This window comes from Leptidea sinapis, chromosome 7, assembly GCF_905404315.1.
Source record: "Leptidea sinapis chromosome 7, ilLepSina1.1, whole genome shotgun sequence".
NCBI classification, from domain to species: domain Eukaryota; kingdom Metazoa; phylum Arthropoda; class Insecta; order Lepidoptera; family Pieridae; genus Leptidea; species Leptidea sinapis.
Window position 1 is genome coordinate 12,849,894 of NC_066271.1, and position 23,524 is coordinate 12,873,417.

The 23,524-nt window shown below is 34.0% G+C and overlaps 1 protein-coding gene across 2 annotated transcripts in view; it reads right to left on the reverse strand.

Annotated features, from left to right (window-relative positions):
- The window catches only part of LOC126965274 (Ig-like and fibronectin type-III domain-containing protein 2), a 217,806-nt gene that overhangs the window by 77,627 nt on the left and 116,655 nt on the right, over positions 1 to 23,524 (reverse strand). For both annotated transcript variants that reach the window (XM_050808773.1, XM_050808772.1), the window contains exon 4: positions 17,049 to 17,112. In XM_050808773.1, coding sequence (XP_050664730.1) covers positions 17,049 to 17,112 — 64 coding nt within the window. The remainder of the gene's footprint in view (positions 1 to 17,048; positions 17,113 to 23,524) is intronic.

Below are 23,524 nucleotides of genomic sequence, written 5' to 3' on the forward strand. Positions count from 1 at the left end.
ATTCATTCTTTGCCTGTATAGGCAATGCAAGCACCATTAAAAAAAAGTGTGTGTACGTATGTATGCTCGCAAGAAGTTATACTTCTTTGGCCTAATGCAAAAATCCTTAAAATTTTCTTCCTCGTGCTACGTTTGTAGAAAAAACAATATTGTAAAAATCTTGCAAAGATGGCTTTGTCAATAATTAATTGAATTTTAACGATTACGGCTTTATGGGCTTTAATACTTTGCATGTCCTAATAATGGACAAAAAAACAAAAATTACGAATGTCGCAAACGTCGCACGAATGTCTCTCATAATTTTTTCATGTCGTGCCTAAAGAAATATAACTTTAGTAACCGCAGCGTGGAGAACACACAAAAGCCCGGTAAAATTTTCGCCAGTCATAATCGACTTCAAGCTCCCGGCCTACAAGAGAGAGGTTCTAGTGAAGTGACACATCGAGTCGTCGAGCAAGTTTATGTGTTAAATAATGCTCACTAAATTACAACCAGCGCTCGTACTAGACGTGCAATGTCAACATTATTATATTATTAAATTGTAGCAAAATTCCTTGGTGAATTGTTTGTTTGTACTTACCATAGCTGTTAGCTTATATCACTGTTATACGGTTTGGATATTACTTTATGATTAAATTACCACAGAAGTTTTAAGGTGCCATACATGCCTACTGATCGTTTGGCCACTGTTAATGAAATCGAACAATTATGTGCCGTTACTATGAGTATTATATTTTAGAATTACAACGCAATTTTTGTTTTATCTACAATGAAAACATATATGGACATATCATTCGTAGTCTGATAGAGATTGGTGTGGTGATTGGTCGTCGCTGCTCTCCAACTAGACCACGCAGGCCTAGTCGCAAAGTACGGCAACTTAGACTCGTACTCGAGGAGCCAGTCTCGAAAAACGTATGACGTCAACGTGCCACATGTTTTGTTAATTTTTGCTAATAACTGAAACTAATTCAAAAGACACTGGGATCACATATTATCAGTAAGTATTTTGTATTGTATTAATTTCAATGTAATATAACTCGAAGTGTCAATAAGTTACATAATTTGAAAGATGCCATTGAGCGTCAAGATACCATGCAAGCATCTTTACAAATAGCCAATACACACTGCAATATAAAGTTGGCGTAATAAAAGCTTCGTTCGAAAATTTATTCCTCACACTTGTGATGAACAGGTACAAGAAACTGAGAAGGCTTCTTTCTTTAATAAAGTTTCATTCGATAAAATTCATTATTAAAAAGTCTGAGGGCCGTCCCTCCATTCCCAATCTGTGATATCATTACGAAAGTCATTTATTTTATATGAAATGAAATGAAATATATCTTTATTGCACACCACAAAATAATTAAACATAACAATAATCGAGACTACAAAAAGCAATAGGCGGCCTTATCGCTTAAGAGCGATTTCTACCAGGCAACCTGTAATGAATTTGTTTTAGTTGAAAAGATAACAGAAGGTGGTGTTATCGATATGCATATAATTTAAACATACAGTAAATAATTCCAAGAAAAGAACTAGTAATGAATTTGTCACAGTAATAAATAATAATTATGAAGCATTATTTTTAAAGATTGGAGAGTTTTAGCCTTTCTGATTTCAGAGGGAAGAGAATTCCATAGGTTAACAGCTTGCACAGCAAATGAATTGTTGAAGAAGTTATAGTTATATTTACAACAGAAACCTTTTTTCAACTATTATTTTTAATGTCGTAACACATTTGTTTTGAACATTTCTTGGATCATGTTATAAAAAATTGTAGGTACAGCGCCCATTAGAATACTTTTATTACGTTCTTGAACTCACTTCCAAGGTAGTAATTTACCTGTAAAAGTACCTAAATAGTCCAGTACTTTTACCCTTTAGGACTCGATTGTATTTATAGAGGGAGGGACGCATACTTTAGTATAATAAAAAAAATACCGACGAATTGAGAACGTCCTCCTTTTTTGAAGTCGGTTCATAAGTAAAACTAGTTATTACAGAACAACCTTATAATTACATCTTACAACATTGCTTTAAAATTAACTATCCTCATAATGAGAGCTTTAATCACTTTATCTGTTCTAACATCTAACATTCTGTCCCGGGTTCGAATCCCGGTAGGTGCAAGCATTTATATGATGAATATGGATGTTTGTTTCCGAGTCATGGATGTTTAAATGTATTTATGTATGTTTATATAAATATATGTATGTTTAAGTAAGTATATTGTATTAAATATATCTTTGTCTTGCAACCCATAACACAGGCTATATATGCTTAACTTGGGGCAAGATAATTTGTGTAAAAAGTGTGTCAATATTATTATATTATTATTATAACATAAGTAGACAAAAATGCTTTGTCATAAAGTCAGATAATTTTAAAATTACCAAGCAACGGAATCTATAAATTTTATTCTCGGATTTAAGGTCTGTTCAGATACTTCCATGAATATTTGAAGCATGCAAACATTGAAACTATAGATTATACAGAGGCGGATGGATTTTATGAAAGCATTAATGAAAACGGGAGCGTAATTTACATGCGGGGAGATGTAACAAATTAATGGATTACAACCTGGATCAGAATTTATACCTTCGTATCGTCGCCATCTTGTTTATTTTATGCGGGGGATTTAGTCTGCACCAATTTAATTTTGTTTTTAACACACTAAATTATCTAACCTCCAACTAAACATAAACCATCAACTATAGATATTAGACAACGTAATTTTAAATACTATATACATATTTAAACATATATGCATCACACATTGACATAAAGTAAACAACTAGACTCGCAATCACGCTCAAAAATTTTCTGAATCAAAACTCTTCCTACGTGTCTTTTAGGCAGAGTTTTACTTCAGTTGTGTTACGACCGCGCTTTGAATATAACGACACGCAATGACAAATAGTTCTGTCAAAAACAGTTCAAATAACAGCATGTCCAATCTTAAAAAGGGTGGAGTGTTTTATTTCAGGTAAGTGCTCCTTTAAATTAACAAAATTATGTAAGCTACCTTGACTTTTTAATAGTTCTGCTAAATAATTACATTTCAATGGTTAAAACGAATTGCTTAAACAAAATAAATCGACGACGAAATGTGCGAAAGAGACTCGCTCCATAATCAATGAGCGTATACAATAAACTTTGAACATTACTACAACGGAATAAGGTGTTCATTTTATTGAATGTTTTAATGTTATCTGTTATGTGTTATATACAGCGCCGCTCTGATATTTTTGACGACCTTTTATTAGGCGATTAGAAGTGTAGTTGATTATTACGCCAATAGTAGGCAATACACATATGTCACTCAAATACACCTATGACAAAAAATACTAATTTTAATAAGGTGGGAGAGAAAATATGCGACACGGCTGGAGCAGGTTGATAAAAAGGAGAGGGAATCTTGACCAATGAACTCTGCGTATTGTGAAAAACTTTAGGGGAGACCTTTACCAAAGAATCCTATTATATAATATTATAAATGTGAAAGTTTGTATGTCTGGATGTATGTTTGTACTTCTTTAACGCAAAAACTACTGAATGGATTTTGACGAAACTTTACAATAATATAGCTTACACACCAGAATAACACATAAGCTATTATTTATAAATCTATCGCGTGATTTAAACTTTATATGGCAAAACAACGTTTGCCGGGTCAGCTAGTAAACTAATAATAACGGTCGCTAGTGCTACGCAATTAAGCAGCTAAAAATGTTAAAAATTATAGTCAATAACAAAGCGTTATTTTGTTTCTAAATTACGTAGGAACAATTCAATGTGTAACAAATTCAATCAACTCAAAGTAACAAATGTGTAATACGAAACTAACGAGCTATTTCACTTGGTCGGGTTATATTTTAGCGATGTTAAGCGCTGTCGTCTAATGTTTAGTGGCACTGGAACGCGCCTGACTCCTGGAACGTAAGCATTTGGGGCGATATTTTATTTATTTATTTATTTTCATGTAATCTACAACGTCACAATTTATATACAATATAATTACATTATTAAGTATAAAAATAATTAATAATTTAATGAATGAATTTATTTTTTAATAGAAATATGCGACGGTACGATATATTAGTCTAAAGTATATTATCCAAATGATTTTAGTTTTCTTTAGTGTTAATTCCGCCAATATTCGTCTTTAAACAATTCGGCACGTGTTTCGCCTATACACGAGGTATCCTCAGGGCGTGTTGTCTCGCCATGAGTCTCGTGCCAGATTTTGGCGGAATTAACACCAAAGAAAACTCAAATCATTTGGATAACTATGGATTTCCGCAAAGTAACGCCTACTTCAATAAATTTTCTAAAGTATATTGTATTATTCTATTGTTATGGGGCAGTGCAGCCGATATTAATACCATCTTTGTGCTGCAGAAGAGGGCTATTCGCGCTATTTATAACCTAGGTCCTAAGAATGATCAAGACAAAAGTTTAAAGGATTAACCTTAAATTTAGTATTGGTTTCCGCTGCGCTCCAAATGATACCGTATTACCTAAGAACAACTTATATACGCGCGCGTTATTTTATATTGAAATTAATAAAATACAAAATACTTATGATATACGATCCAAGTGTCTTTCTTATTTCTAGTCGTATTATTTGTACAAAAAGTTTTACTAAGCAGCCCGGCATTTTAATTTCAATTATAAGCAAAGTTTAACAGAACATGTGGCACGTCAACGTCACACGTTGTTTGAGACTGGCTCGAGTACGCCCACTTGGGCGTGGTATTAGTTGCCGCAGTTTGCTGTGGTCTCTAGTTGAAGCGCAGCGGATACCAATCCTTAATTTAAGGGATAAATATCTCAATATAATCTTGATAATGTTCTGTATGTTCATAAGCACATGAAGGAATTTGCTAGAAACTGTGACAATCATAATGTTAACACAAGGAACAAACATAAACCTTCCACCTTCAACTCGGTTAACTCAAGTTAATAAGTCTTTTCAAAGTCGAAGTCAAAGTCAAAGTTTTTATTTGCATGAACATGTTAGATTGATGTTACATAAATATTATTAAGTACATGTTTGCCACATTTATGACATGCAAATTTTATAAAATACAGAAGAAGATAAAAGACGAATTGAGAACGTCCTCCTTTTTTGAAGTCGGTTAATAAGTAAAACTAGTTATTACAGAACAACCTTATAATTACATCTTACAACATTGCTTTAAAATTAACTATCCTCATAATGAGAGCTTTAATCACTTTATCTGTTCTAACATCTAACATTCTGTCCCGGGTTCGAATCCCGGTAGGTGCAAGCATTTATATGATGAATATGGATGTTTGTTTCCGAGTCATGGATGTTTAAATGTATTTATGTATGTTTATATAAATATATGTATGTTTAAGTAAGTATATTGTATTAAATATATCTTTGTCTTGCAACCCATAACACAGGCTATATATGCTTAACTTGGGGCAAGATAATTTGTGTAAAAAGTGTGTCAATATTATTATATTATTATTATAACATAAGTAGACAAAAATGCTTTGTCATAAAGTCAGATAATTTTAAAATTACCAAGCAACGGAATCTATAAATTTTATTCTCGGATTTAAGGTCTGTTCAGATACTTCCATGAATATTTGAAGCATGCAAACATTGAAACTATAGATTATACAGAGGCGGATGGATTTTATGAAAGCATTAATGAAAACGGGAGCGTAATTTACATGCGGGGAGATGTAACAAATTAATGGATTACAACCTGGATCAGAATTTATACCTTCGTATCGTCGCCATCTTGTTTATTTTATGCGGGGGATTTAGTCTGCACCAATTTAATTTTGTTTTTAACACACTAAATTATCTAACCTCCAACTAAACATAAACCATCAACTATAGATATTAGACAACGTAATTTTAAATACTATATACATATTTAAACATATATGCATCACACATTGACATAAAGTAAACAACTAGACTCGCAATCACGCTCAAAAATTTTCTGAATCAAAACTCTTCCTACGTGTCTTTTAGGCAGAGTTTTACTTCAGTTGTGTTACGACCGCGCTTTGAATATAACGACACGCAATGACAAATAGTTCTGTCAAAAACAGTTCAAATAACAGCATGTCCAATCTTAAAAAGGGTGGAGTGTTTTATTTCAGGTAAGTGCTCCTTTAAATTAACAAAATTATGTAAGCTACCTTGACTTTTTAATAGTTCTGCTAAATAATTACATTTCAATGGTTAAAACGAATTGCTTAAACAAAATAAATCGACGACACAACGTTTGCCGGGTCAGCTAGTAAACTAATAATAACGGTCGCTAGTGCTACGCAATTAAGCAGCTAAAAATGTTAAAAATTATAGTCAATAACAAAGCGTTATTTTGTTTCTAAATTACGTAGGAACAATTCAATGTGTAACAAATTCAATCAACTCAAAGTAACAAATGTGTAATACGAAACTAACGAGCTATTTCACTTGGTCGGGTTATATTTTAGCGATGTTAAGCGCTGTCGTCTAATGTTTAGTGGCACTGGAACGCGCCTGACTCCTGGAACGTAAGCATTTGGGGCGATATTTTATTTATTTATTTATTTTCATGTAATCTACAACGTCACAATTTATATACAATATAATTACATTATTAAGTATAAAAATAATTAATAATTTAATGAATGAATTTATTTTTTAATAGAAATATGCGACGGTACGATATATTAGTCTAAAGTATATTATCCAAATGATTTTAGTTTTCTTTAGTGTTAATTCCGCCAATATTCGTCTTTAAACAATTCGGCACGTGTTTCGCCTATACACGAGGTATCCTCAGGGCGTGTTGTCTCGCCATGAGTCTCGTGCCAGATTTTGGCGGAATTAACACCAAAGAAAACTCAAATCATTTGGATAACTATGGATTTCCGCAAAGTAACGCCTACTTCAATAAATTTTCTAAAGTATATTGTATTATTCTATTGTTATGGGGCAGTGCAGCCGATATTAATACCATCTTTGTGCTGCAGAAGAGGGCTATTCGCGCTATTTATAACCTAGGTCCTAAGAATGATCAAGACAAAAGTTTAAAGGATTAACCTTAAATTTAGTATTGGTTTCCGCTGCGCTCCAAATGATACCGTATTACCTAAGAACAACTTATATACGCGCGCGTTATTTTATATTGAAATTAATAAAATACAAAATACTTATGATATACGATCCAAGTGTCTTTCTTATTTCTAGTCGTATTATTTGTACAAAAAGTTTTACTAAGCAGCCCGGCATTTTAATTTCAATTATAAGCAAAGTTTAACAGAACATGTGGCACGTCAACGTCACACGTTGTTTGAGACTGGCTCGAGTACGCCCACTTGGGCGTGGTATTAGTTGCCGCAGTTTGCTGTGGTCTCTAGTTGAAGCGCAGCGGATACCAATCCTTAATTTAAGGGATAAATATCTCAATATAATCTTGATAATGTTCTGTATGTTCATAAGCACATGAAGGAATTTGCTAGAAACTGTGACAATCATAATGTTAACACAAGGAACAAACATAAACCTTCCACCTTCAACTCGGTTAACTCAAGTTAATAAGTCTTTTCAAAGTCGAAGTCAAAGTCAAAGTTTTTATTTGCATGAACATGTTAGATTGATGTTACATAAATATTATTAAGTACATGTTTGCCACATTTATGACATGCAAATTTTATAAAATACATTTCTAAATCCTTAGTTACAATAATATAAATTTAACAAAAGATTAGTAGCAGTATTATATAGTATATAGTCAAGTTTTTAGTTGAATAATTCGTCTAATGAATATAAGCAGTTTTACTAAGGTATATTTTCAATTTAGATGAGAAATTCCTATTTGACGATACCTCTCTTATTATTTTTGGGATGTGATTATAGATTTTTATGCACATACACAAACAGTTACTCTGAAATAATGTAGTTCTACAGCAAGGTACTTGTAGTTTGGTGGGGTCCCTGGATGGAAAAATAGAAGTGTTTTCATGTTTAGTGAATTCGCTAATTTTTTTCGAACAAACATACAACACTCAAATATGTATAATTCAACAATTGTAAATAAGTTATATTTTTTAAATACGGGTCTGCAGCTTTCAAGGGGTCCTTTTCCCGCTGCAGCCCTCAAACATTTTATTGGGCGATGTATATCCATTGACAACATAATGCCAGAAAATGTAGAAAACAAATGTTTTATGAAATCCTAATGAAACTTTTAAATTGTTTGTGTTAAACATTGACCAATTAAATTTGTTAGTGTGCGTTAGCTAGTAGTTCAGTCTTAGACTAAGGATTGGTCTCCCCTGCGCTCCAACTCGATACCGCACTACCTAAGAACAAAAGCTTTTTTATTATGGCAACTATTAAATGCTCGTGTGCCGCCGATTTTTTCCTTATTTATGTATTTATTTATCCCGACACGACATTTTGAAAGCATCTTCACATATTGCTTTTTTGTAATAACTTTTTATACCAGTCGGAGGCTCCTTTGCACAGGATGCCGGCTAGACTATGGGTACCACAACTACGTCTATTTCTGCCGTAAAGCTGTAATGTTTAAGCATTACTGTGTTTCAGTCTGAAGGGCGCCGTAGCTAGTGAAATTACTGGGCAAATGAGACTTAACATCCACATAGGAGGACATCCTCAAGGTAACGAGCGCAATTGTAGTGCCGCTCAGAATTTTTGGGTATTTTTAAGAATCTGTGGCATTGCATTGTTATCGGTAAGGCGTATCAATTACAATCAGCTTAACATCCTGCTCGTCTCGTCGCTTACTGTCATATTTATTATACGTATATATTACGACACACGTCAAACATAAATGATTTTCTTAATGATACCACAGGCAGTGAATTTTGCAAACACCCTCAGGCTATTTAACAAAAAAAGAACGCAGAAGTTCTTGCGCCCGTTTTTCTCAGGTTTTAGGCGCACCATTTCAAATCGGTGGTAATTTTTGACGTTCAATAAGTGATCTTAAAAATCTTATTTTGAATAAAAATATTTGAATTTGAAAGGTTGCGTTACATATCCAGGGCAATTTCATCAAATCAAGCGTTGGTATATAAATCTAAGTGTATCTCGTATACAAATATTAAATAATTCGAATTTTTATATTTCATTTCATAACAAGCTAACTTTAAACAGTTTAACTCCACAGTAATGATTGCGTGTTTTTTCAAATGTATCGATTCAAGTTTGTAGACTCTTTCACATGCAGTTCGAGTTGCACTACCTGCAGGCTAATTAGAGCTCGAATATAAGCTAACCAACCTTCTCTTATGTAAGGGGCTCTTTATTAGCGTTCCGTAGCCAAATGGCAAAAAATGTCTGTCTGCCTGTCCGTGTAAAACATGACAGTTGATACTGTTGAAACTTGGTAAGTAGATGTATTCTGTGAACCGCATTAAAATTTACACAAAAATAGAAAAAAAAAAACAATTAATTTTGGCGTTTCCCGTACTAAGAAATAAAACTCAAAAAAATTTATTCATCAAACCCTTACATACGTCTGGGGTATCTATGGATAGGTCAAAAATGATATTGAGGTTCCTAATATATTCTTTTTCAAAACTGAATAGTTTGCGCGAGAGACACTAACCAAAGTGGTAAAATGTGTGAACCCCCTATAACTTTTTAAATAAGAGAATGATAAAACTAAACGAAATATCTGATGTACATTATACCATGCAAACATCCACCGATAATTGGTTTCAATGAGATCTACTTAGTAGCTTTTTTAATACGTATAAATGATGAGAGCTCATTTGCACTGTATAATTTTGAGCAAAGATTTTTTGCCTTTTTCATTTAAATAATTTAATATGATTTTCCTCTTTATAAAACATCTATATTATGTTACTTGCTGCTACGGAACCCTTCATGGACGAGGTCGATTCGCACTTGGCCGCTTTTTTTCATATGTTGCAGTTAGGTTTAAAAAATATAACTCCTATTGTTGTACAATAAGCCACGTCTAGATCACTGAAGATTTTTTAATCTATATCTAGAGTTATTTCTTTTATCTTATATAAATATGACATAGTTCGTTTATAATAATGTTTATAGGTAAGTATCTACTATAGACTTACAGTATACTAACATATAAATGAATTAACAGCCCGATAAAGATTGACTAATTAAATTGGTTAGTGTGCGTTAGCTAGTAGTTCAGTCTTAGATTAAGGATTGGTCTCCGCTGCGCTCCAACTCGATATCGCACTACCTAAGAACAAAAGCTTTTTTATTATGGCAACTATTAGATGCTCGTGTGCCGCCGATATTTTTCTTTATTTATGTATTTATTTATCCCGACACGACATTTTGAATGCACATACACATATTGCTTTTTTGTAATACCTCTTTATACCAGTGGGAGGCTACTTTGCACAGGATGCCGGCTAGATTATGGGTACCACAACCGCGCCTCTTTCTGCTGTGAAGCAGTAATGTGTAAACATTATTGTGTTTCGGTCTGAAGAGCGCCGTAGCTAGTGAAATTACTGAGCAAATGAGACTTAACATCTCATGTCTCATGGAGACGAAACGAATTTTTGGGCTTTTCAGGAACCCTGAGCGGCACTGCATGGTAATGGGCAGGTCGTATCAATTACCATCAGCTGAACGTCCTGTTTGTCTCGTCCCTTATTGTCATAAAGAAAATACTCTTTTAAATATTATTAAAATTTTATATGTCAAACTGCAAATACAAAAAAAAAACTATAATTTCCGTTAATAATTGCAAATAATTTATAATTACAATGTCTACAGATGAAAGCTGCAGGAATTAAAATGTTGCAGTAATAATTATGGTGAATGTTTCACATTAATAAAATTCATAGAATTTTTTTTGAAGAAAGTCAATAATACCGTTAGTCAAAAATTTTTTATACAATTTCATATTATGTATGTTTGGTAGATCTGAGAATCGGTCCTAATCTATTTATTGTTTCACAAATTTTTTTTTGCAATTTTTCTTATTAATTTATATGACAACGTTTGCCGGCTCAGCTAATGTCTATCTATAATTAAACTAGCCGTTCCCGCCCGCTTTGCTGGGCGAATTTTAAAAGGAAGGAATGTTGGAACTCGAAAATAAGTAGCCATAAACCATCTAGGATAAATTTCAAATCGAATGGTGGTAGTTTCATGTCGATACGATCAGTGGTTTAGGCGTGTAAGAGCCTCAAACAAAGACAATTTTCATTATATATATAACTAGCTGACCCGGCAAACGTTGTTTTGCCATATAAAGTATAATTCACGCGATAGTTTTATAAGTAATAAAATATTGCCTATATTATAGCCTGTACATCATTTTATTCTACTGTCAATAGTTTTTGCAGCGCACGCAAAAATAGGTTTTCGATTTTACACCTTGTGTTACAAAATAGCAATTTTATTACGGATCCCTAATTTTGAAAAAAAAAAAAACAAAGCCTATAGCCTTCCTCGATAAATGGACTACCCAACATTGAAAGAATCATTCAAATCGGACCAGTAGTACCAGAGATTAGCGCGTTCAAACAAACAAACACTGCAGCTTTATAATATTATATATAGTATAGATTTAGGTATATGACAATACAACGTTTTCCGGGTCAGCTAGTATCTAAATATAATTAAATAGAACGACCTTATTTCTGAGTAAGGAGGAAAATTCCTTTCCCGATCATATTAGAGCCTCCCGATTCTATTGAATTTCTCGCTAATGTCATATTGACAAGTAATCACCACAAATTGATACGAAAATAACTCGTGAATTCAATTAAAAAGCGTACTTCCAATGTACTATCTTATCGACAATTGACGCGTGCGGGAGAGAAAAACATCCATAACGTAGATACAGCTAGATTGTTATTGTAACCGATTTTCATTGACATGTCGTAAAAAGTCAGCCAAGATAGGCGTTAGTTCCTTAGTATTTTTAACCGACTTCAAAAAAAGGAGGTTATCAATTCAATCGGAATTTATTTTTTATGTATGTACACCGATGACGCACACACTGAGATTTACGTAATTTTACTTTGGTTCGATGCAGAATAGATGCCATTTGGTCCCATTAAATTTTTACATAGTTTGGCCCAGTAGTTTTCATTTTATGAAAATTTTTGTTTAGCTCGATGATAAATTGTTTCTTGTGTACGGCTTTGGTAGGAATTTTCATTCAGGTTGATTATTTATTATATTTATTAACTGACACAAAAAAAAAACCAAAAAATTTATTAAAATATATTAAAAAAAAATTTAATACACCTTTCTTTGCCTTAAATATGAATAAAATACTATTATTTGTATGTGCTACATATTGATAGCTTTGAAGTCGTAAAGGTGTATTAGATTAAATTTTTAGTTAATTGATACGTTTCAGTGTATGAAGTCGTTTTTTTTAACCTAGGTTTTTTTTAAGGATACTGAACTCTTAGATTAAGGATTGGTCTCCGCTTCGCTCCAACATATCCTGATCGAAAATCGTAAGACAGTCACTGAGATTATGAATGAAGGGTGATTTACCTGAGAGATAAACTTTTGAATGTTAAATAATTGTAATAGTTCTTAAGTGTTAAACTTTTTGTGTAATATAAATTGTCAATTTGTGTACGATAGCGCAATAAATGAATATTGTTTCTAACCACATAAATACTAATACTTTTACACTGATAAATAAAGCAATTCGTGCGAAATTATTCCCTAACCGTTCCAAAATATTCAAAAATGCACAACGTTTTATGTTCAAGTTTTCACTTCTGCCGGCACTCCTGAAGTGTCGTTATTTTTTTTTCGGTCCCAAAGGAGTTGTACCTCATTGTCTGTATATTATATTGAACGATCGTCAAATTTCTTCAAACAAAGATATCACTTCTATATCGTATAATCTATACATACATATAAACAAAATTGGAGTGTCTGTTTGTAATATTGAAATTACCGTTTTTTACTACATTTATACACGGACTAGTAAAAAAATAAGGACTCCGTGTCATCTTACATAACAGTGTAGCACCAAAACAAGCCGATTAACGTGTAAATACATAGCCCCACGCACACACTTACACTACTACAGGCCGACAGGCGGCCATTATGAGAATTATCATCGTCTGTGACAGATCAGTTTGCGTCTCAATAAAATATTTTAAAAATGCCGTCGTGCGTTGTGAAAAAGTGTAAAAACGATACTATATAAGTATATATGCCAAATAATTTTTTTTTTTTTTTTTACAATTTTTGTTTGTCTGTTTGTTTCGGCTAATCTATGAAATGGCTGTACCGATTTTGACGAAATTTTTATTGCCAGGTAGCTGATGTAATAAGGAGTAACTTAGGCTACGTTTATTTTAGATAACATATTTTAGTGGTGAAAAATAAATTAATGTTTATATAGCAAAACAACGTTTGCCGGGTCAGCTAGTACTTCTATAAATATGAATTTTTACTTCCTGGAGTCTGTGCTGCAAGTAGATTCAAATGTATCGATTTATTTATTTATTTATTGATTATTTAAAAAGATTCAAATCCAATCTTTCTGTTTGAAGCCTATAATTAATGATATAAAACGACCCCAATCCACTACAAATTAAAGGCACGAAAACTACGAAGTAACTTGCGGATGTCGACCGTACATTCGACGAGATCCATTAACTTTATTTGCGGACGTTACCAAATGGCTAGATACGAGTGATTTATTGTAACAGATTCCCTCTTGTGTTTATTTCATTGATTTTATTAACTGTTTCTTGGTCGTAGCTACTTACCTATATATATTTGGGGGGAATTTGTTGTTATTTTGTGTATCGTAAATAATTGTATTGGCATGTTTTTGATTAATAGCGTTTGTTGAAAGAAGCATAATATAAGAAAAGAAAGAAAGAATATAAAATGTGTCAATAGTGCATTAGGTAGGACCGTTGACTACCAATAAGTTTTTGGTTTTCGAATTTATAAGTACATTTATTCAACGTTTAATGAGGTCGGCAACGCTCCTGTGATTCCTCTGGTGTTGATTTTGGGCCGCAGTGATCAGATACCATCAGGTGACCAGTGTGCTCGTTTGTCCTCCTATTCCTCTTGGCACATTCTTCCGTGCACATAAGAGCACATAATAGTCTTTAGTTTATACATAAAATGGCAATCTGGTCGGACGAATGGATGGCTGGTCCATGCCATCATCAATTCTGATTATTCATAACTATTGCATAGTAATTTAATCAATTTCCACAAAATTTTCCTGCGTGGAGTTTCCAGGATGAAACGATATGGGTTCTGTCAAAAAACTTCTGCAAGAGAAAGTGAAATTGGCGTTTGCATCACAATCACACTCAAAATTTGTTTGAAGCGTCTGTTAGGCAGAGTTTTCGTAAAGTTTCGACCACGCTTTGAATACAAAGCCACGCAATGAGAGTGTTTAGTGAAAAACTTTTTTTTTATTAAAGCATGAGACGAGAGGAGCAGGAAGTTCAGCTGATGGTAATTGATACGCCCATTACAACGCAGTGCCGCTAAGGATTCTTGAAAAACCCAAAAATTCTAAGTGGCACTACAATTGCGCTCGTCGCCTTGAGACACAAGATAAGTCTCATTTGCCCAGTAATTTCACTAGCTACGGCGTCCTTCAGACCGAAACACAATTATGCTTATATATTAAATTAAATAGGCGCTGTTGTGGAACCCATAATCTAGCCGGAATCGTGTGCAAACTGCAAAGGAGCATCCCACTGGTCCTGTCCAAAACTGTTCAATTAACAGCATATCCAAACTTAAAAAGGATGAAGTGTCGTATTTCGGGTAAGTGCCCCTTTAAATTAACAATATTATGTTACTAACTTTACTTTTTTAATTATTCTTCCAAATAATTTATATTTAAATTGCTTAAACAAAATGCATCACAGACGAGATGTCACGGACGTCTCTTTCGCATATCGTCCGTATCTTACCGATATTTTCTTTAACGGCCGTTTTCAATAACCTATCTATCCTTAATTTAACTTACTAGAGGTAGACAAATCTATCCTTTTACACTAACTTACATTTCAATAACCTATTGACAGACAGCATTGGACTATAACTATGGATTTTTTTTTTATGAAAATAAGGGACGAGACGAGCAGGACGTCCAGCTTATGGTAGTTGATACGCCCTGCCCATTACAATTCAGTGCCGCTCAGGATTCCTGAAAAACCCCAAAAATTCTAAGCGGCACTACAACTGCGCTTGTCACCTTGAGACATAAGATTTTAAGTCTCATTTGCCCAGTAATTTCACTAGCTACGGCGCCCTTTAGACCGAAACACAGTAATGCTTACATATTACTGCTTCACGGTAGAAAAAGGCGCCGTTGTGGTACCCATAATCTAGCCGGCATCCTGTGCAAAGGAGCCTCCCACTGGTAAATATAGGATAGATAAGATAGGACAGATAAGATCTTGTCATTAAACGGTGACACCAATATATCCGTAACTAGAGATACGTTATTGAAAACGGCCGTAAATCATCAAGCCTATGCTCCGGCTATTATGCTATTATAAAAAAAAAAACAACCGCCTTCAAAAACACTATACCAAAACAATAGATATAATGTGGACTAAAAGTATAAAAATAATTGCGTATTTTTATACAATCTAATTAATTAATCTTATTTTAGTTACGATTATTGTTATTTTTGAAATCGGTGTTCGTCCGCCGCGCCCCGCTCTCGCCTCCTCACGACTCAAGCACATCTCACCTATAACTATGTATGTAGTTACAAACCTATCTTGGATGACATTTATACGTCTAGATTGACTGTGACCGTTGTGAAAAAGGTTGTAAATTGAGGCTAACTGTTAGCCTCTATTTTGAGCAATGCACGCACCCTAACACAAGACGTAGCTTGTCACGCGCACTAAAGTAATAAACCTGGCCTGTTTTCATCAGTTGTCTAGCAGCAAGAGTCTCTATCTAGACGTATAAATTATCTAAGCTTAATAATAAGCTTATTTTAAGCTTAAGCAATTCTCGGTATTTCAGATATTTCGAAAATATTTTCTCTATTGATAAGTAATGATAAGATTCCATCCAATTAATATCTTTGTAGAGATCATTTTATTATTCAACCCGCAAACCTCAGAGATTATTGCCGGCAATTGTGTTTCAATGAGAATATTCTATTGATGTTATAAAGTAATGAATGAATAATTGCCTTAAATCTTCAGGAGAACAGATTCCTGATCATAAAATATGATGAAATTTAGTTGTTTATTCAAACAAAACAAATCTCATAACTATATTTACAATACTATCATTATTATTAGTTATGTCCGCGTTATACGGGGGATGGAAATCGCGCAATATTAAAACGCTACACTGTATATAGAAGAAAAAAAAATCTAGAAAAAAGTATTTTATAGTAATAAAACCTTAAACTTTAGGTTTAATATCAAGCTCAGCGAAGAGCTTGGAAATAATTATCAAATATGGAAATAATAGGTAACAGCGATAATGCACTGAGATATTATATTAAAATATAAACCCACTACTTTTGGTTCAAATTTTTCTTTACTTTCGTTTTCTGTTCAAATTACCGGTTCCATCAGGCAAGTATTTAAAAATCTATGAACGCAGTTCAAATTCTTTTAAAAATTAAATAAAATAAAAATTGATTGAAAAATCTAAAAAACACGTTTCGGTTGTAAAGATAATGTTTAAAGATAAAGATAAAATTTAAAATTGACATCAATTCATGAACGATGAAAAAATTATATAAAATTAACGTAAATCTGATTTTGCAAATTGAAAAATGGAATAATTTTATCAAATTAATATATTGTCATTGGTCCTCGATAAACTTACGAAGCTTAAACGCAATCTGGTCATTTAAAGTGGGTCAAAATCGCGCTCAAATGAGTCGGTTACAAACAAACATACATACAGGTGAAGCTAATAAAAAGCGTGTAAAAAAGTCTTCTTTCAGAATAATGCTACACCTACAATCTTTCCAGGATGTTGTAGCCGTGGGACACCCTGTATAATTATCACAAAGTCAAGTTGATCTTACCTTCTGATTGGGCTAATGCTGACGACAGCGCCAACAAAGTAACGCCCAGTGACAACGCCTTCATCTGTGAACAATAATAAAAATTGTAAAGAATTATTATATACCTTAGATCAAGGATTGGTCTCCGCTGCGCTCCAACTAGATACCGTAGGCGTAATCGCATAGTACAGCAACTAATACTACGCCAAAGTAGGCGTACTCGAACCAGCCTCGAGCAATGTGTGACGTTGACATGTTCTGTTAAACTTTGCTTATAATTGAAATTAAAATGTAGTAATTAGTTAAACTTTGTAAAAATATCACTACAAGAAATAAGAAAGACACTGGCATCACACATCATCAGTAAGTATTTTGTATTTTATTAATTTCAATGTAAAATAACACGAAGCGTATGTTAGAAAATTTGAAAGATGCCATTGAGTGTCAAGATGCCACGCACACAAGCATCTAATAGTTGCCGTAATGAAAAAACTTTTGTTGTTAGGTAGTGCGGTATCTAGTTTGAGTGCAGCGGAGAGTAATCTATAATCTATGTGTGTATATGTTCTTAAATATGACATCGTTGGATCGTAATACGCTATTTTCTAAACCGTCACAAAACAAGCTCGGTTTCGTTCAGTATTGCGTCCTCTGATAAATGTATTTCTTTTTTGCCATTTTCATTCAAGTTACGTCATAGAGCGACTGAGAACTCTTGTTTGTAGTGCGAATTAAATACTCTGAAATAAAACTGGGTCAGTAATTCACCGCAAAGTTATCATGAAGTAACGTACATTAATGATATATTTTTTAATACTAGGCATTGAGTGACGCTTTCTTTACAAAGAATTGTAACTTTAACGGAGAGTGTGTTTTTTTTTAAGATTAGGAGATCAAACAGGCATACGGTGGTAAGTGCTCGTTTTGTAGTAATCTCAGGAGTCACAGGAGAATTGTCGGACTTTTAATTCGGTGGAAGCGTCTTTTATGGAAGACGAGGACAACCGAACGTACAGATCTCCTGCTATTAATTGATCATCCACCGCCCATACGCTCTTGCAACGACAAAGGAATCACAGGCGCGTTGCCGGCTGTACAAAGGTGTACACTGCGCAGGGTAGAAAATTTATTGAGGACCGTACTGTGAATGAACGCTACATATCCAAATGGTTCCTGTTGGTTGGTGGTCATCATCCATCTCAACTTCTTTGGGAGGCAGGCGTAAGGATGATAAGATTCATCATCTTATTTTCTAAGTCAACAAGTAATTTGTAACTGGAAGAGTGGGCACTAAATATATAAGCTGTACGGTTATTTTGATACATGATGAAGATCATAAGATTCAGAACCTTGCCCTCTTATCTTCTAAGAAAACAAGTAACTTGTAAGAGTATTCAAAAACTGTGGAGTTAATAATAAAATGATGTTGATGAGGATTTTTTTTTATGAAAGTAAGGGACGAGACGAGCAGGACGTTCGGATGGTCTGGTTCTGATGGTCATTGATACGCCTTGCCGATTACAATGCAGTGCCGCTCAGGATTCTTGATAAGCCCCAAAAATTCTGAACGGCACTTCAAAATACAAAAGCCGGGAAAAACCCATATAATCTGGTGTTCAAAAGATCGTGGGTGGTGGTAATCACTAAACAGGTATCCGGATTACCTCGTAAGGCTTCTTCGCATGTAGTTTATCCGATCTTGAATTTTTTTCTCAGCCTCAAAAGTACTCATTGTAGAAGATTTCACTTTAAAAATAATAAAAATAATATAACATATAATATGATAGCATAGAATGTATACTATATCTTAAACCACCACTCGTTTACTTGTGGGAGGCTCCTTTGCACAGGATGCCGGCTAGATTATGGGTACCACAACGGCGCCTATTTCTGCCGTGAAGCAGTAATGTGTAAGCATTACTGTGTTTCGCTCTGAAGGGCGCCGTAGCTAGTGAAATTACTGGGCAAATGAGACTTAACATCTTATGTCTCAAGGTGACGAGCGCAGTTGTCAAGTAATCAACCAAGTCTCATTTGCCCAGTAATTTCACTAGCTACGCCGCCCTTCAGACCGAAACACAGTAATGCTTAACACATTACTGCTTCACGGCAGAAATAGGCGCCGTTATGGTACCCATAACCTAGCCGGCATCCTGTGCAAAAGAGCCTCCCACTGGATGAAAAGATTTAGAATCGTATCATCTTATATTTAAAGGCATCAAGTAACTTGTAACCGCAAGAGGATTAAAAAAACTGTATAGTGATTAATTACATGATGATCCTGATAAGATTTAGAATCTATAATCCTATTTTCTAAGGCAACAAGTAACTTGCAACTGCAAAAGTATTAAAACCTGTAAAATTGTTAATTACATGAACTCGAACACTGATAAGCGGCTTAAACGAGCTGATTTTAATTTCAACGTAAAAGTTTTTCAATTTTGTAGTCCTCGATCATAACGGTAAGAAGAGTTTGCTATTAAGGTAACTAAGTTTATATTTTATTTATTATCCTCATTGTTTTTGTATAAATCGACATTAAAAGTGAAAACATAATTAGAAATTTGCAAACATCAAATCTTTGACTTAAATCAGTGCTTGGTCGAAATCAGGAAAAATGCAATAATATATTGTTTTAGTGATGATAAAGATAGTCTTGGAAAAAACAGTGTATGTAAAAAAACATACCGACGAATTGAGAACTTCCTCCTTTTTTGAAGTCGGTTAACAATGTTATAAGTTGCTCCATAGGCAGACAAATGTATTCTGAGATCGGCCTTGTATGATAAATGTAAATCTTTGAAAGTCAAAAAACTACCACCCATTCCAAAATGAATGCCTCAGACCTGAGAAGAATGGGCGCAACAAACTCGGCGGGCTTTTTTTTTCATCAAATAAATATGTTTACAAAGTAATATTGTACAATTAAACTTATTATTTAATAGCCTGGGGGCGGTCACTCCATTCCCAAGCTGTGGTATCATTAAGAAAGTCATTTATGTTATAGTAATCTTTACCACACAAACGTTTTTCAACAATTCTTTTGAATAACGTAATACTTTTGTTTTGAACATTTTCTGGGATCTTGTTGTAAAAGCATATTATACATCGCCCCACAAAAGACTTACTAACTCGACTTAGCCGAGTAGTAGGCATCATCAGTTTATGTCTGTTCCTGGTGTTAACATTATGGTTATGACAGTTTCTGGCGAATTCACGTATGTGCCTATGAACATACATTACATTATCAAGAATATATTGAGAAGCAACAGTCAAGATGTTAATTTTTTTGAATTTTGCTCTCAATGATTCTTTAGGACCCAGGTTATAAATAGCGAGAATAACCCTCTTCTGCAGCACAAATATTGTATTAATATCGGCAGCGTTGCCCCATAGCAATATACCATAGGACATAATACTATGGAAATAACTAAAGTATCACTCAGAAGAGAAACAAATCTCTAATTAAAATTGAATTTACGTAATAGAAAACCTTTAATAATCTGCAGTTAGTTCAATGTTTTACTGAATAAAAAATCGGCAAAAGAAAACCTATCAGCGAATATTATATTCTGTGAAGCTTTATTTTTAATAAGAATGGGAGTTTTCACCAGTGGGAGGCTCCTTTGCACAGGATGCCGGCAAGATTATGGGTACCACAACGACGGCGCCTATTTTGCCGTGAAGCAGTAATGTGTAAGCTTTACTGTGTTTTGCGCAAATGAGCATCTTATGTGTCAAAGTGACCACCGCAATTGTAGTGCCACTCAGAATTTTTGCAATTTTCAAAAGTCCCGAGCGGCACTGCATTGTAATGGCTAGGCTGAAGCAATTACCATCAGCTGAAAGTCCTGTTCGTCTCGTTCTTACTGTCATAAAAAATCTAATATAAATATTTTGGTTGCTTGGGATTTGAATATTTCTAAATATCGGAAGAAGAATTTCTCCATTTGGAATCAGAAATAGCAACATTTTGTAAATCTGAAACAATGTTAACATTTACTGAATATAAAATCTGAAATATAATAAAATATGTGATTCGTTTGATGAAGTAATAAGCAAGTTTTATTTACGGCACAAGAGAAACTATCAAAGTTAAATAAACAGGAACAATAAAAGGGGACCCGTGTACCATGTAAATTTAGATTTAACTTTCAAATATAACTCCTGATATTTACTTTAACTGGCTCCCGTATTACGGGGTAAGTGGTAGAGCTCAGCTATCGCGAACAGTCAAATTGCTTTTAAACTCCGTTTATGCATTTGGAAATTACTATCCGAAATAATGTTTTAACTGACTTAATTGTTCAACTCCTCAATCACTTTACATATTATATTATATTGTAAATGAAATGATTTGTAAATGGAAGGAAATGTTATGAATAATATAAAAGAGTGGCAATGAGTTTCTTGCTACTTCTTCTCATTAGCTCAACCCTTTACGAAATAGCGGTAGATTCGATAAGAAAAAATATTTTTTGACATTCATAAGTGTCATTTCCGTGACCTACATGAATACAGTGATTTTGATTTGATTTGATTTGAATAACTTGTCTTGGAGTAGTTTTGAAACTGATGTTATAATTATACATATATAATAATATTTATAGGGTTAGTTTGATTGCAGCCGCTTTGTTACTATTTAGGGGGCGTCCAAAAATTACGTGAGTGTAATATATGGTGGTGAGGAGGTTGAGCCGAATCTCACCCAATTTCACGTGGGGTAGAATGGATATCGGCAAATATGATGTAATTTTTTTCCCGCAAGAAACAGTGTTTAATTGTGAGGAATGTGGGTAAAATTTAAAAAAAGAATAGATGTCTTAATTATAAAAAATAGTCTTAGATAAAAGTATAACGTAGCGCTACTCGAACTATGGTGTATTTGTGGCGGAGAGTGTTCTGAAGAGCTGTATAACCAGATTCCTGTCACCAATTTCAAAGTATCAAGTTAAAAATATCAAAATTAATTTAGGTTATGGATTGAAATTAATGTATTTCAAAGTGAAACATTATATCTACCACAACTTTTAAGCACTTGAGCTTTTATGGCAATAAAATGGTTGCTACTCTTTTAAATCAATAATTACTGCCTCATCATTTATGAAAATAGTTTAAATACAACACACACTGTGAGTAAATAAAGGTATTTTTACTAATTATGAAGACAAATAGATGGGGCTATATGGGCTAACTATGGGCCTTATGAAAAAACTCATGGTTGCTCAGAGGGCAATGGAGAGGGCTATGCTCGGAGTTGTGAGATTGAATCAGAAATGAGGAGATCCGTACGTGAACCAAATTCACCGACAAGCCCAAAAGATTGCGAAACTGAAGGGCAGTGGGCAGGGCACATAGTTCGACGGACAGATGGCCGTTGGGGCAGTAAAGTCCTTGAATGGTGACCACGTACCGGAAGACGCAGTGATGGTAGGATGGACCGACGATCTGGTCAAGATCGCCGGAATACGTTGGATGATGGCAGCGCAGAACCGATCGTCGTGGAAATCTTTAGGGGGTGGCCTTTGTCCAGCAGTGGACGTCTTCCGGCTGATGATGATGATGATAATGATAAAGATGACTTAATTTAATAACAAAAGGAGGATTCTTGACGCAACCATCATCCAGCCATAATAACAGCCCATTCACAAACATGACGTATTGACGAACCCTACTACGCACCTACAAGCAATGACATATTGGGGATTTTCTCTCCTGTTCTTAGAATCTATCCTTAATGTCTAACTCCTGTTGTGCAATTTATCGTTAAAGCATTACGAAGGCCCTATATTAACAATTTTCGGCCAACTTGAAAAAAGAGGTGGTTAACTAATATTATTAGTTTGTTATTTAATATCTTCGACGTAAATTTTTTCTGTTAATTTTTCCGCAATTTTTCGAATCTTTGACCCCATAACGTTAATCCTACTTAAAATAGATCTTATATAGAAAAAAATCAAATTTGACCTTATTTTCAAAATCATAGGAAATAAATAGTCTAGGTATGCCACAGCAGCGTCGGTTATTACCATCAAGGAGTACAGTAAGATTTACCGTGTTTTGGTGTAAGGGACACCAGATGTCTCAAAGTGTGATAAAAAAACTGTTGTACATTTTTACGTTGAAATTGCAGCATTTATTCATCTTATTTAACTTGAGTATATACCACAAAGGCGCCCGTGTTTTAATTATTCACGAAAAGCTTAGAGCGAAGTAAACGTAATAAAAGAATAAGCTTTGAGCTACTTATCTTGATGATGGTCTAGCGAATAGAAAAATAAAGACAACATCAATAGATATACAGCATAATAGAAAATGTGATCGAATCATTTGCTAGTGTAACCGATTTGGATTATATAACCAAGTTGAAAACAGTCAGACATTAGCTCCTTAGTATTTCGAATATGAAACCACTAGCACTCATTAACAAATCAAAATTGGCCACACATTATATTTTCTTCTGCTTCTTGAAATAGCATATATCACTGAATTGCACT